We start from the raw sequence: 15261 nt of genomic DNA on the forward strand, positions 1-15261 counted from the left end.
CTACCTTTGTAATCACACACAGGCATTAAGAGGGATTTAATATTCACTAACGGGACGCCACATGTCCCAGTTTGTTCGTGACCCCAGAGGCCTCTGACTTCCTGCTAGGCGAAATCATTGGGGAACCAGGTGCTTTCTCCTTCTCCACTTCTGTTTCTCCCTCTCACACTTAAGCTTCATCTATAGTGGCAAGATGAAGTTAAAAAATTCAAACTGTTCAAATCAGATCATTCAACCCAAATTGTCCTTGCAGGAATTTGTTTATGTCTCTTGGAAGTGAGAGTAGGAGCTTACTTTTTTCACCTAAACTACACTGATAACCACTTCTGTTGGCAAACCCACGACCAGGGGAGTTTTGCTTCAGCAGAGTCTGTGTGTGCTCCTAACCCCAAGAGTGTTAGTATCTCTATGAGCCTCAGGCTCCTTCTCTCTGTAAAACTCAGAATCACAGTTCCTACCTTGTCAGGTTGTTGATGAGATTAAACGAGACGATAAATATAAGGACTGCTGCGTGCAGCAGGTGCTCTGTACATATTTAAAAACACATTTGCGCGTACGTACAACACACATTGTATGCTGGTCGGAACATTTATGTTGCTCTTTACAATTCATGAAATCCTTACCTGCATCTTCTCTTCAATCTTCAGAAAAGCGCTGGGAAGAAAGAACAGGGAGCTCAAGAGCCGGAGGTTAAACGAGGTTCAATGGCTTTCCCAAGGCCGCACAGCGGGACAGAGGCGATCTGTGTAACCCCTAACCTCTCCCCGGCCTCTGCACCGACGCCCCATGCCCCACACAGCTGCAAAGGTACTGGCTCTCAGACTTGGTTGCACACTGGAATCACCTGGAAAATTTAAAAATGAATGCCAATACCTCATCCCACCCACAGAGATCTTTTTTTTTTCTTTCAGATTTTATTTATTTATTCATGAGAGAGAGAAAGAGAGGAGAGGCAGGCAGAGGGAGAAGCAGGCTCCATGCAGGGAGCCCTACGTGGGACTCAATCCTGGGTCTCCAGGATCACACCCTGGGCTGAAGGCAGCACTAAACCGCTGAGCCACCCAGGCTGCCCCCACCTATAGAGATCTTGACTGAATTAGGCTAAACGTGTAGTCTGGATGTGAGGATGTATTTCTTTCTCATTCCAGCTCTTCATTTTCAACTAATTTTTTTTTTCTTGTAAATGTAGATCCACGGGCAGTTGTGAGAAATAATATAGATGGGTTCCGTGTACCTTTAGCCAGTTCTCCCCGCCCCCCCCCCCAGCCCCAATAGCAACACCTTGCAAAACTACAGTATAACACCCTAACCACAAGACAGGCGTGCCTGTGGTCGAGATAGGGAACAGTCTCACCACCACGAGGACCTCTTGCACTTTCCTTTTGTAGCCACGGCCGACTCCCTCTACACACTCATCCCTAACTAATCTGTTCTCCATTTCTGTCATTTTGTCCTTTCAAGAATGTTGTATAAATGGAATCACGCAGTCTGTGACAATTTAGGATTGGCTTTTTTTTTTTCACTCAGCAAAACTCCCTGGAGATTCATCCAAGTTGTTTCATGTTTTAATAGTTCATTAAAAAAAAAATTTGTTGAGTAGTACTCAAGGGTATGGATGTGCCAGTTTACTCAACCATTGAGAGACATCTGGGTTGTCTCCAGTTTCTGACTCTTAGGAAGAGAGCTGCCATGAACACTCGGGTATGAGTTTTTGTATGATGAGGAGTTTTGATATCTCTGAGATCAATGCCAAAGTATAATTGCTGGGTGGTATGAAATTTGCATGTTCAATTTTATAAGAATCCAACCTACTTTTTAGAGCGGCTGTACCGTTTTATGTTCCATCAGCAATGCACAAATGATCAAGTTTTTGACACAAATTTTTCTTAAAAGCCAGTCTGGTAGATGTGTGATAGTTGTTTTGGGGGTTTTAATTTGCATTTATTTCCCTAATGGCTAGTGATTCACCCTAGTGAGTGTCTTTTCATGTGCTTATCTACCAACTGCATATCATTCTTAGTGAAAGGTCTGTTCCTGTCTTATGTCCATTGTTTAAATTGGATTGTTTGTTTCTAACTGTTCAGGTTTGTCTTTTGTTTTTTGTTTTTTAATTTTTTTAACTCTTCAGTTTTGAGAATTCTTTATATATTCTAGATGCTTGTCCTTTGCTGGAAATACGGTTTGCAAATATTTTCTCCTGGCCTATAGATTGTTTTTTTATCTTTTTAATTACCATTACTTTTGTAATTAATTTTTAATAGGTTTAGATTTACAGAAAAACGAGCAGATAGCACAGAAAGTTTCCATATACCACCCCCCCATCCACCCATCCATTTGCCCTATTATTTCATTTTGCGTTAGTGTGGCCCATTTCTCATAATTAATGAGCCAATACTGACACATTATTATTAACTAAAGTCCATAGTGTTTTATCACTGAATTATCAGTGAATTATCACTGAATAATGTTCCACTGTATAGATGTATTTATCCATTCATCTGTCTAAATAACATCTCAGTTCCTTCCAGTTTGGGGCAATTATGAACAAAGTTGCTGGAAATATTTGTGTGTAGGTTTTTATGTGGATGTAATTTTTTTTAAAGATTTTATTTATTTATTCATGAGAGACACAGAGAGAGAGAGAGAGAGAGAGGCAGAGGCATAGGCAGAGGGAGAAGCAGACTCCATGCAGGGAGCCCGATGTGGGACTCAATCCCCAGACCTGGGATCACGCCCTAAGCCAAAGGCAGACGCTCAACTGCTGAGCCACCCAGGCTGCCCTGGATGTAAATTTTCAATTCAATTGGGTAAATATCTAGGAGTGTGATTATTAGATCATATAAGAATATGTTTATCTTGGTTACAAAGAAAAACCACCCTGCCAAATGGTTTTTCAAAGTGGCTGCACCATTTTGTGTCTTTTATATACGGTTGAGTATCTTGTCATATGCTTATCTACCATCTGTATCTCTTCTCTGGTGCAGTGTTCATTCAGACCTTTTGCCCATTTTTAATTGGGTTGTTTTCTTATTGCTGTGTTTTAAGAGTTCTTTGGATACAAATCCTTTCTCAGACATGCATTTTGCAAATACTTTCTTCCATTCTGAGTCTTGCCTTTTAATTCTCTTAGCAGGTTCTTTCCCATAGTGGAAGTTTTTCATTTTAATACAGTCTAGGTTATCGATTCAATAGTTCCTCTCATGGATTGTGTTGGTGTGCTAGCTGAAATCCCATCACCACACCAAAGGTCACCTAGCTTTTCTCCCATATTGTCTTCTAGAAGTTCCGGAGTTTGTGTTTACATTTGGGTCTATGATCCATTTTGAGTTAAGCCTTGTGGAAGGTAAAGTCTGTGTCTAGATCATTTTGGTTTTTTGCAAAAAGATTTCCAATTGTTCTAGCTCCATGTTATTAAAAAGGTTATCCTGGGCAGCCCGGGTGGCTCGTGGTTTAGCACCGCCTGCAGCCCAGGGCCTGATCCTGGAGACCCAGGATCAAGTCCCACATCGGGGTCCCTGCATGGGGCCTGCTTCTCCCTCTGCCTGTGTCTTGCCTCTCTCTCTCTCTCTCTCTCTGTCTCTCATGAATAAGTAAGTAAAATCTTATAAAAAACTGTTTTAAATAAAAAGGTTATTCTTTCTCTATTGAATTGCTTTTATTCTTCTGCCAACAATTGACTATATATTTGCATGGATCTATTTTGGAGCTCTCCGTATTGTTTCCATCGATCTACTTGTCTATTCTTTCACCAACATCACACTGTCTTGATTACTGTAGCTTTAAGTCAGATAGTGTCAGTCTTCAAACTGTATTCTTCCTGTGGTGGTGGCTATTTGGGGTCTTTTGTTTTTCCATATAAACCTTAGACTCAGTGTGGCGATACCCACCAATCACTTGCCTCCAAGTGGAGGTGAAAGATTAGCTCCTCCCTGGGCCCCATTAATACCGGAGGAAGAGGAGGAGGAGAAGAGGGGGGAGGAGGAGGAGGAGGAGGAGGGAGGTAAGTACCAGATAGCCCCACGTCTCATCACCTTGTCCCACCTCATTGCTCTGAATGGGGATAAAGATACATCTTCACACTGGATCTGCAGACCCTACCCCACTGGGGGCCTCCGAGTATGGTACTCATGGAGCAGAGGATGTTGGGAGACCAATTCCTTATTCAACCCCACTGAAACCCAGTCTAAGTGTGTTTTCTGTGTTTGCCTATTTGGCATCCGTTCACCACAGGGCCAACTACCTATATTTTCTTCAGAGATCCTGCAGAGTTCTGGACAGGAAGAGCAACAACAAATCAAGAAATACAAATTAAGGAGCCTAGGAGCAATAAATGCAGCATACTTTTCCCTGGGCACCTGCTCCACGCCAAACCCAAGGCTCCACCAGGTCTCAAAGATGGAAGAGACACAGTCTGTCCTTTCCACCAAGTTGTGCAGACATAAAAAGGGCCAAGGCAGGCCTGCAAAGCCACAGCAGTGCAGCGGCCCCGCAGGGAGGAGGCGTCCAGCTGGAGAGCATGCCAGGGAATGCGTCCAGAGGGGCGGGCGCGGGGCTGTGCCTTGGAGGAAGACTTAGGCTTAAATAGGTCCTGAGCAACGTTATGACCCGAAGGAGCAGCATCCCGGGCGCCCAGCCGCTTTGGCTTGTCCCACACTATGCCACAGCTTCTGATTTACGTCGGAACATCTACATTGTGCTCCGCATGTGCCCTGTAGTGTTTTTTTACCAGCTAAGTGGCTGAACTGGGATTCAAACCCAGATGGCCCCATTCTTTTTTTTTTTTTTTTTTTAAGATTTATGTACGAGAGACACACAGAAAGAGAGAGGCAGAGACAGAAGCAGGCTCCATGCAGGGAGCCCGACACAGGACTCAATCCCGGGATCCCCGGGATCGCACCCTGGGCCAAAGGCAGGCGCCAAACCGCTGAGCCACCCAGGGATTCACCAGCCCTGTAGTGTTTTGAGCAGCTTCTCTACTAGGTGTCTCCGTTAGAATCACCTGGGGCGGAACTTCTCACTTGCAGATTCCCAGGTGCTTCCCCAGGTCTACTGATTCAATCTAGGACAAGTCCACACTGGTTTTGTTATTTGGTTTTTTGTTGTTGTTGTTGCTGTTTTTTGGGGGGAACCAGTTCCTGAGACAATTCCGCTGCCCACCATTTCTCTCTCCCTTTCCAGCTCCCCCCCTTTAAACAAACTCTCTGGGGTTGGGGGAACCTGGTTAGTAACACCTGCTGATTTCTAAGGCACCCAATACGCCCACCAGGCTCAGTTCAAGCCACCAACACAAATTAAAAATTGGGTTTGGCTTGCAAAATCCCCATATAGTTAGGACTCTCACAGGCCGTGATAAGAGCCAGTGCCAGGATAACCAATGGCCCACACTCCTGCTCCCCACTGATCAAGAAACACTACGCTCCAGGAAAACGTAGGATCACATACAAAACCCACCTGAGTCAAGTAGAACACGATTAATAGATGTTATAACAGGGTTAATTGCTTAAACCCATCTCATGCAGGAAACTCCCAGAGCAGAGTTGGTAAGACCCACTAGAGGAAGAGCGGTGAGGCTGCCCAGAGGGACAGTGAGGATGACAGCCGCTCACAGGCTCTTAACAGTAGACTTTCACCACCTGAGGTCACTCTAGTGCTTGATCATTTATGTCTCTGGCAATCAAGCAAGAGAAGTCTCTCCTTTGCTAAAAGGTCAGCATTCTTTTTTTTTTTTTTTTTAAGATTTTATTTGCTTATTCATGGGAGACAGAGAGAGAGAGAGAGAGAGAGAGAGAGAGAGAGAGAGAGAGAGAGAGAGAGGCAGAGACCCAGGCAGGGGGAGAAGCAGGCTCCATGCAGGGAGCCGGATGTGGGGACTCAATCCAGGGTCTCCAGGATCACGCCCTGGGCTGCAGGTGGCGCTAAATTACCGCTAAGCCACCTAGGGATCCCCCAAAGGTCAGCATTCTTAACTCTGGTATCTCAAGCTGATCATGAAATTACATCGTATTTGCTGTTCATTACTTGAGAGCCGCTTTTAGGTCAATGTTTTTTTCTTGGTTAAAATAAATCGGTTATTTGCCTGCGGGGAGGAGACAAAGGCAAGGGGGTATTTGGGAATCACCAAACCTTGATTTGGCACAGGACTGGCTTACCAGGCAGCTGCACCCAATGGACAAGCTTTCTGGACCTCTCCAGGCCGTAGCATCCTCACCTGTGAAATGGGGACAATAACTTGGGACTTGTACCTCCCAGGTTGGGAGTGAGTCATCCCTGAGGCCAAGCCCCGCGCCGGGCTTGCAAGAAACCACGATCAGGACGCTCCTGCCCCTAAGGAGCTCCAACTCCAGACCCCAGGGACAAATATCTGAACCAGAGAATATAGGACGGCGGCCAGTAGATGTTCTTAGGTTTCTGCACTTGAGCATTAGTGTGTGATGCTGCATCTTTTTTTTTTTTTTTTTTAAGATTTTATTTATTTACTCATGAGAGAGAGGCAGAGACAGAGGCAGGGGGAGAGGCAGGCTCCATGCGGGGGGCCCGAGGCGGGACTCGATCCCGGGACCCGGGGGTCACGCCCTGAGCCACCCAGGTGTTCCTGCGACTCTACATCTCGATAAAAATTCGTGTGTAGTGGCCGATTTGTTGGGGAATAAGTTGATGTGTTGCTCTTAACATTCCGCTGTCCAGGCCTCCCCTCCCGCGGCAGGAAGGAGGCCCGGGGTCCCCCCCTCCCCCGGGTGAGGCTGAGCTCGCGGGCGCGGCGCGGCGGCAGGGGGCGCTCCAGGCCCGGGCGCAGCGGAGGCCCCTTCCCGCGGCACCGGCACCGGCTCCGCCGCCTCCTTCCCGCTCGCAAACGCCGTCGCAGCAGCGCCCGGGCCCGCGCCCCCCCCCCCCCCCGGGGCCCATCCCCGTAGCCGGCAGGTGGCGGCGGGGAGCCAGGCGCCCGGGCCCCGCGAGGGGGCGGCGGGGGCGGCCCGAGGGCGCCGTCGGCCTTGCGCACACTCGTGTGCCCCGGGCCAGCGCCGCCGTCGCGGACAGGGCTCCTCGGGGCTGCGCGTGCCCGCGGGCGCGGGAGGGGCCCCAGACCCCGCCAGCCGGGTGGGGGCCCTCGGCCACCCGGCACTGCAGGCCTCAGGCCGCCCCCGCCCCGCCTCCGGGGACCAGGCAGGCTCCCCGCGTCCCGCCGCGCCCCTCGCATCCTCGCCGGCCGCCGCCCTGTCGCCCGAGGGACCGAGGGACCGAGGGACCCGGACGAGCGCGCTCGGCTGCGCGGCTCCCGCAGGCGGGGTCCCCGAGCGCTAGGCGGCCGCCCAGGCGGGACCCCGTGTCCTTGTGCCTGGCTCCGGGGACTTCGAGGAGGCGGCGGCCTGACAGCCTCTGCCACCCGGGGAGACGCGCGGCACTGGGGGCACGGGGGGCACGGGGGGGCACGGGGGGCACGGGGGGCAGCGCCGCGGGGCCTGCGGACGGAGCGGCTGAGGCTGAGGACGTGGGAGCGAGCGGCGGCCCCGCTTCCCCGCCTGGGCCCCGGGATCCTGGGATCTCAGGATCTCTCCGCGGCTCCTGGGGCGCGAGCGGGAGCAGCGAGCACGGGCTGGCCACGCGGGGGCGCTGCGGCAGCAGGAGCGCGAGGGGGGCCGCGGGCCGCGGGGGCTGGCGCTCTGGAAAACGCGGATCCGCGTGCGGCCGGCAGGACGACCCCCGCCCCCCCCCGCCCCCCCCGCCCCCCCAGAGCTCGGCAAGCTGCGCGTCCGCAACCCGGGGGTCGCTTCCACCGGATCCAGCCGCGCCTGCAGCCCGCTCTTGGACTCCAGCCTCCAGAGGTGAACTGCCGTTGTCGGAGGCCACCTGGGCCGCGGTCTTTTTCTTGTTTTAAGCTCTTCTGTAGTCCTGAGACCCAGCGAGAGAGGCAGACCCCCAGGCAGAGGGAGCAGCAGGGCCCCGCGGGGAGCCCGACGGGGGACTCGATCCCGGGCCCCAGGATCACGCCCGGGCCGGAGGCGGCGCTCAGCCGCTGAGCCCCCGGGCCGCCCCGCGGTCTCGTCACCGCAGCCCACGCGCAGGCGGCCGCGCTGGCCCCCCTGGAAGCCCCCGGGCCGGAAGGCGGGGAGAGGAGCAGGGCTCCCGGGCTCCGGGCCTCCCCTGGCTCCGTGGCCCCAACAGCTGCGGGGGCGCTGGGTCGGTGTCGGTCGGGGAGGCGCTGCCGGGCGGCGGGCGGGGGCCCCGGGGAGCCCGCGGGCAGGGCGCCCGGTCCTCCCCCCCGCCCCCCCGGTCCCCGGCGGCAGACGAGAGCAAGGAAGCCAGAGCAGACGAGAGCGAGAGCGCGGACGGGTTTATGAGCGGCGGCCCCCGCCCGCCCGCCGCGCTCAGCACTTGCTGTGGATGGCGGCGCCGCCGCGCTCCGCGAACTCCTCCCTGCTGACCCACAGCTGCTGGAAGGCCTGCAGGGAGGCCAGGATGGAGCCGCCCGTCCACACCGACGTCTTCCGCTCGGGGGCGGCGGCCACGGCGAGCCCGCCCCCGGGCCAGAGCAGGCCCAGCTCGCTCTGGAAGCGCGCGGGGAAGCCGCCCAGCATGGTGCAGCCGCCGCACAGCAGCACGTTGGCGGCCATCTCCGCCCCGAGGCCCGCGTCCCGGCAGCGCTGCAGGCAGGCGGCGGCGAGCGCGGGCAGCCCGGGCTGGCTGCTGCCCGCCACGCTGGGCCGGAAGAGCATCTCCGCGCACTGGAAGCGCTCGGGGCCCACGGCCAGGCGCCGGCCGTCGGGCAGCTCGTAGTCCACGCGCAGGCCGAGCTCGCGGCCGGGCGCCGGCGCCGCGGAGCAGCACTGCTTCTTGATGTGCTCCACGATGTGCAGGTGGTCGTCGGTGAACGCGTGGCCCGACTCGTTGAGCAGCCGCAGCAGGTAGCGGGTGAGGTCGCCGCCCGCGTAGTCGGCCCGGCCCGGCAGGCCCGGCAGCACGTTGCCCTCGGAGATGGGCACCGCGTGCGAGACGCCGTGGCCGCTCTCCAGCACCAGGCCCGACGTCCTGCCGTACGAGTAGATGGACAGCAGCGGCTGGGGCGCCACGTGCAGGGCGGGGACGCCCAAGGCCTCGAACAGGAGCTCGGCGTACTTCTCCCGCTGGCCGGCGGGGCCGAGCGGGGGGTCGGAGAGCAGCACGGCGTGCTCCTCGGGGCGGATCTTCATGGCCGTGCGGAACACGTACTCCCAGATGCTCTGCACGCAGTCCCAGTCCACCACCACGCCGTGCTGCAGCGGGTTCGTCAGCTTCAGGGGCGCCCCGGTGCGGAGCAGCTCGTGGCCCACGTAGGTCTCCTTGCGGGTGTCGCCGGCCTGGGCGGCCGCCGCGCAGGGCCTGCCCACGGTGGAGGACACGAAGTAGGTGGGCCTGGGCTCGCCCGCGTAGCCGCACTTGCAGTACTGGGAGCCCAGGTCGATGACCAGGGCCTTGATCCTGCGCACCTTCCGCGCCTTCGCCTTCAGCGGCGCGGCCGCCCGCGCGCCCCGGAGGCCGGCGTCGGGGCCCGGCAGCGCCCCCGCCTCCCCCGGGTCACCCCGAGCCGCGCCCAGGGGCGCGGGGCTCGGGCTGCTCCTCACCGCCATCTGCCTCCGCGGCTCGCCTTTCTCACATGCACATCCCAGAGCTCCGTGGGCAGAAATAAGCCGCTGGGCCTCCAGCGCTGCCTGGCACCCCCCACCCCATTGTGAGGTCACCGAGGGCCGGTCCATTCCGGCAGCCCGGGGAGGGCGGGCCTGGGCCGGCCGGATACCCCCCCCCCGCCCCACGGCCATCCCCTAACTCGACTCTGCCCCAAGACGGGGCTGGGGCCAGCACACTGGGGCCTCGCGTTGCTGCCCCCTCCCCTTACCGCCCTGCTCCTGATGCCCTGTCCACCGACCTTGTCTTCCTCGGCCTCTTGGCTGACGGGGTGATAAATATCTGAGCCCCCCCCCCCCCAGTAAGCCAGGCACTGTACCAGGTGCCTCCCTGTTACCTCCCGGGATCCTGAGAGGGAGGCAGAGCTGAGGAAAAGGCGGCTCAGAATCCTAAAGATTCGCCCAAGAGCAAACAGCTCTTGAGATGTTTGTATTTTCACTCAAGTTCATTCAACTCCCAACACACCAGAGCGTGAGGGCCCCAACGGCGCTTTAAGCAGGGGCAGGGAGGGGATCCCTGGGTGGCTCAGGGGTTTAGCACCTGCCTTTGGCCCAGGGCACGATCCTGGAGTCCCAGGATCGAGTCCCGCATCAGGCTCCCTGCGTGGAGCCTGCTTCTCTCTCTGCCTGTGTCTCTGCCTCTCTCTCTCTCTGTCTAAAATAAATAAATAAATCTTAAAAAAAAGCAGGGGCAGAGCAGTCAGATCTGCCTGCTAGAAAATTTGAAAAAGATTAGTGTCTAGCTGTGATGTTGAGGGGCAAGGCCACTGAAGACCGTCCTGTAAGACCTGAGGGGGACCGAAGCCAGGCTGTGATAGTGTGTGCAAGAGCAGGGACGGGTTCTCCAGAAGTTTAGAAGGTGGGGTCCCATCCACTTGGGTGGTTCCCCATCCGTCCTCCATTCAACCCAAGATCTTCCTCTTAGCATCTGAGGCCTTCTCTTGTTGACCCTGTGACATCTCTCGCTTCAAACTGTATTCACGTCAGATGATTAGATGGGCCGTGGGGAGTGAGGGAAGGAGGATGCATCCCTCACCTCCTCCAAAGCAAGGAAGATGGCTTGTGGTACAGAACGGACAAATTCACTAGGTTCCCATAGGGCCCGCCACCCAAACCGTCCTCCCAACAAAAACAAACAAAATGCCTCCAGGTGATTCATAAGAAACCCTGTACTTTGGCATTTGCCCTACTAGATTCTCTCTCTTCCTTCTTCTAGCTGCTAAAATTACAGGGGCCCAGTTCACCTTCCTTTTGAGAATCCAGGGTGGGCTGTGTCCCAAAGGCCGGAGCAAGGATACCAGCTCAAAGAGAAATGGGTTTCTTGGTCTAACCTTCACAGGTTTCTTTCTCCCCTATAGGAGGGCCTGGGAGTTGTTTTCAAGAAGAGTCACCTGATGGTTTTCTAGGCTCGGGCCAGAGGAGCAAACGTGGCCTGAGATACTGAGTAATAGTAGGTGCCTCTAACCTCGAAGGACTGCACCGGAGACCCCAGGGAGCCCACGAGCGCCTGGGATGGCTAGTGCCAAGCATGGGGGCTCGTGCATGCCAGGAGCGAAACATCCTGGGGGCAGTGTGCCAAGCGTCTCCATATTCTCCCATCATCGGTACCACACTGTGTCCTGACCCCGGAGAGAGAAGGGACACAAAGGGGGACGTAGAAGCTAAGGGGAAAGGCTTTGCTAAGAGAGAGCATCCGAGCGTGCAAGATCCTGACAGGTGAAGTAAAAGGAGTGGAGAGTCCGGTGACTGCAGCCTGCAGGACGTGCGGGGCCCCTGGGTCCCTGTGTCTTGGGCCTCAGAGACCAGGTGGAGCGAGCGCCTGGCGTTGAGCCAGCACAGCAGCTCTCCCACCCACACGGACACAAAGGGCCAAGGGGGCGAGCCGGGGCGGGCGTGGGGCGGGAGGGAGCATGTGAAACACGGCCTGGCAGGCCTTAGTGGGGAGCACAGGCCAAGTGACAGTGTGTGATGGCTCCCAAAAGGTATGCACACCTTTAATCCCTGGGATCTGTGTGAATGGTACCTTTCAGGGCAAAAGGGACCTCGCAGATAGGGGAGTTGGGGAGTCTGAGGCAGGGAGGTGACCCCGCGTTACCACCAGGGTCCTGGTAAGAGGGTGGGTCAGGAGGGTCAGGTCAAGGGAGAGATGGCAGGTCTTTGAAGATGAAGGGGCCCCAAGCCAAGGAACGTAGGTGAAGGTAGCAGGGTGACTGCGGATTCCCGACCTCCGGAGTGGTAGACGCTGTTTGAAGCCACTGAGTATGTGGTAATTTGTTAGAGCAGCCACGGAGGATCCAGGGCAATGAGAATGCCGTCGGGCTGCCGCACATTTGTCCGAATTCAAGACGAAGGTTGAGAAGGAAAGACAGGGTCATCCTAAATTAAAAATGCCTTTGGTTTTCACATCAACATTCTTTTGAGGTGAAGTCGAACAATCCAAGGCGGCCGCGCGAACCCCTGCTGCACAGCAGAGGCAAGTACGTGAGCTCTTAGGCAGCCGGGCATCGAGCAAAGTGAACTCCTGTTCTCTCGAGATTCGATGCCATTTCATCCTCTTGGTTCACCCATCGAACCAAGAAGGTAACACTTTTATTTTTTTTCCTAATATTTTATTTACTTGGGGGAGTGAGAGGGGAGGAGAGGTAGAGGAAGCAGCAGCAGCGTGCTCCCCTCCCCAGGCCCCTTCCCTGCCTTTTCTCTCTTGCCCTTACCATCTTCTGCCCTGTGTGTTTCGGCCACTGCCTCTCCCCCCAGCTCCTGCTGACTAGAGTGTGAACTCTACGAGGGCACAGAGGTTTTCTTTTTTCTCCCAGCTGCCTTGCACGGAGCAAGTGCTCAATAAATAAGTGATTGGCTAGATCAGGCTTATTACACAATCTAGAAAAGGGTGAAGTCACCTCCAAAACACTACCTTAAATCCACCCCAACACGGGACACAGGTTCCCAGTATCTAGAAAGCCCCGGGTCACCAGATTATGTCACAATCAGTGATGTCATCATTGGGGAAATTCCCAAGTTGCCGTCTGATAATAAGCCTTTCAGGCCTTGACCCCAGTGGGATCGAGGAACTTTCTGAGAGCAAGATGGCTCTTGATAGCATGTGGGCTCCACAGGCAGGAATCATCGGGGATGGGCCTGCCAAGAGAGGCGGCGAACAGGCCCCCCTACAGGCCCACGTCCTCCAGACGGCCTCCCTAAAGGACGGCCCGGCAAAGCGGGCAGTGTGGGTCCGCTGCAACCGTTCGGAGCCAGAAGAACCTACTAAATCAACGACGGTCAGGGAGAAGCCCAGGTTAGAGGTGACCAAAGCAGTGGTCGTGGACCTTGGCACTGGCTACTGCAAATGTGGCTTCGCCGGGCTGCCAAAGCCCACCCACAACATCTCCTCGACGGTGGGCAAGCCCTACATGGAGACGGCCAAAACCGGGGACAATCGCAAGGAGACGTTTGTGGGGAAGGAGCTCATCAACCCAGAGGTTCGCCTCAAGCTAGTTAACCCTTTGCGGCATGGCATCATCGTGGACTGGGATACGGTGCAGGATATCTGGGAACATCTCTTCCACAAGGAGATGAAGATCTCCCCAGAGGAGCACGCGGTCTTGGTCTCAGACCCACCCCTGAGCCCGCACACCAACAGAGAGAAGTACGCCGAGATGCTGTTTGAAACCTTCAGCACCCCCGCCATGCACATCGCCTACCAATCCCGCCTGTCCATGTACTCCTACGGAAGGACGTCCGGCCTGGTGGTGGAGGTTGGCCACGGCGTGTCCTACGTGGTCCCCATCTACGAGGGTTATCCTCTGCCCAGCATCACCGGACGGCTGGACTACGCGGGCTCTGACCTGACAGCCTACTTGATGGGCCTGATGAATAACTTGGGGAACCACTTCACCGAGGACCAGCTAAGCATTGTGGAGGACATCAAGAAGAAATGCTGCTTTGTGGCCCTGGACCCCATCGAAGAGAAGAAAGTCCCAGCCACTGTGCACATGATCCAGTACACTCTGCCTGACGGGAAGGAGATAAGCCTGTGCCAGGAGAGGTTTCTCTGCTCGGAAATGTTCTTTAAGCCTTCTCTTATCAAGTCCATGCAGCTGGGCCTTCACACCCAGACAGTGTCCTGCCTTAACAAGTGTGACATTGCCCTCAAACGGGATCTCATGGGGAACATCCTGCTGTGCGGGGGCAGCACTATGCTCAGCGGTTTCCCTAACCGCCTGCAGAAGGAGCTGAGCAGCATGTGTCCCAATGACAACCCCCAGGTAAACGTGTTGCCCGAGAGAGACACTGCAGTGTGGACGGGCGGCTCCATCCTGGCGTCACTTCAGGGCTTCCAACCACTGTGGGTCCACCGCTTTGAGTATGAGGAACATGGGCCTTTCTTCCTCTACAGAAGGTGCTTCTGAACTCTGAAGAAGCATGGTTGCCGTGCGTCGGCTTTGCTGGGCGAGCACCCACCCTACACATACGGAGCTGAGCCCACGTCTGCTCCTGCAGTATTAAACGAGCCTTGTGTTCCCTCCATAGCGTGTGTCTCTGTGTCCTGATTTGGTAAGAGCAAGTTCGTATATGCAACAGGTGCCTTAAAATATACAGCTGGCAAACAAAAGTCGGGGTATGTGTGAAACACAGACCTGTATTACGTGTTGCTTGTGTAAACATTCCTGGGAAAAACAAGCTTAGAACGACTGTCCCTTTTTTGTACTCCCCACTTCAGGAACGACTGCATTGTTAAATCTGCTCAGAAGGGGAGTGTGAAGAAGATAGGTTAGAGCGTCAGGGCTGCTGGGGCGTAGAGGCACATTCCTTTTGATAAACAGCAGGAAGCATGCTATTATGGTACAGTCTCCCACAAAGCAGCAGAGTACACTTCATGCTCCATGAAGGCTTGTGAAGAGCTGATGAAGATGTCTGATCCCTGCTTCCACTGTACTTTTAGTTCCAACAGTCACTTAGGTCTCAGTATCAGTTCTTATCAAGCCATCATGGTGACAAGCTGGTGAAACCTGGCATATGAGTAAGGTACACCTATCTGTCTAAAGGGGGCAACTCTTCAGCTGCTCGTCTCCCACGAGATTCCCCATCAGCCTATCGGATATACGGCTGGAATCTGGGATGGGCACAGGATAGAGGCTGCCGGTTCCAGGGCTAATGGTGTAGGTTTTGTGGGAACCGGCCCTATGCTGGTCATTCTAACCCAACTGAGGGGCCAGAAGGCACACACAGTCCCTTAAGACCAGAGAGGCCCTTCCCTATCATCTTACAGGGCCATTTGTAAATGGAACATAGATTTTTTTTAGGACAGTTCCCAAAACATTCCCTGCCCTATCTCTAAACCTCAGCATCTGAACACTGGCAGGGAGCAGCATCAAACAGTGGAAAGAAATGGGCTTCAAACTCTAACTTGAAACCCTATTTCACTATCACCTGTGTGGCCTGTGTCCACTTACCTATAAAATTGAATCCTAATGCCTACTTCACACAGCTGATGTAAAAAAACAGAGATAAACACTGAAATACTAGTAACTGGCCTCTGGGAGATGATCACCAGAGCTAGCTAGACTTCTCTTATACAGGAGCCCCAAAGTCTTACATGTTTGTTTTT

The 15261-nt window shown here is 54.8% G+C and overlaps 2 protein-coding genes across 2 annotated transcripts; one reads left to right on the plus strand and one right to left on the minus strand.

The window, feature by feature from the left end:
- Positions 1-8325: 8325 nt before the first annotated feature.
- ACTL7B (actin like 7B) lies at positions 8326-10380 on the minus strand. Its single transcript, XM_025432636.3, has one exon. It carries the CDS (start codon positions 9789-9791, stop codon positions 8364-8366), a length of 1428 nt encoding a protein of 475 aa, XP_025288421.3. The 5' UTR covers positions 9792-10380; the 3' UTR covers positions 8326-8363.
- A 1236-nt stretch (positions 10381-11616) lies between these two features.
- ACTL7A (actin like 7A) lies at positions 11617-14180 on the plus strand. Its single transcript, XM_025432635.3, has one exon. The coding sequence runs from the start codon at positions 12632-12634 to the stop codon at positions 14060-14062; it is 1431 nt and encodes a 476-aa protein (XP_025288420.1). The 5' UTR covers positions 11617-12631; the 3' UTR covers positions 14063-14180.
- The last annotated feature ends 1081 nt before the right edge of the window (positions 14181-15261 follow it).

This window comes from Canis lupus, chromosome 11 (assembly GCF_003254725.2).
Source record: "Canis lupus dingo isolate Sandy chromosome 11, ASM325472v2, whole genome shotgun sequence".
NCBI classification, from domain to species: Eukaryota; Metazoa; Chordata; class Mammalia; order Carnivora; family Canidae; genus Canis; species Canis lupus.

Excerpts from the sequence above, each read along its gene's own strand:
- ACTL7B (XM_025432636.3), bottom strand. The coding sequence starts at position 9,791 with ATGGCCGTGGGGCGGGGGGGGGGTATCCGGCCGGCCCAGGCCCGCCCT.
- ACTL7A (XM_025432635.3), top strand. The coding sequence starts at position 12,632 with ATGTCACAATCAGTGATGTCATCATTGGGGAAATTCCCAAGTTGCCGT.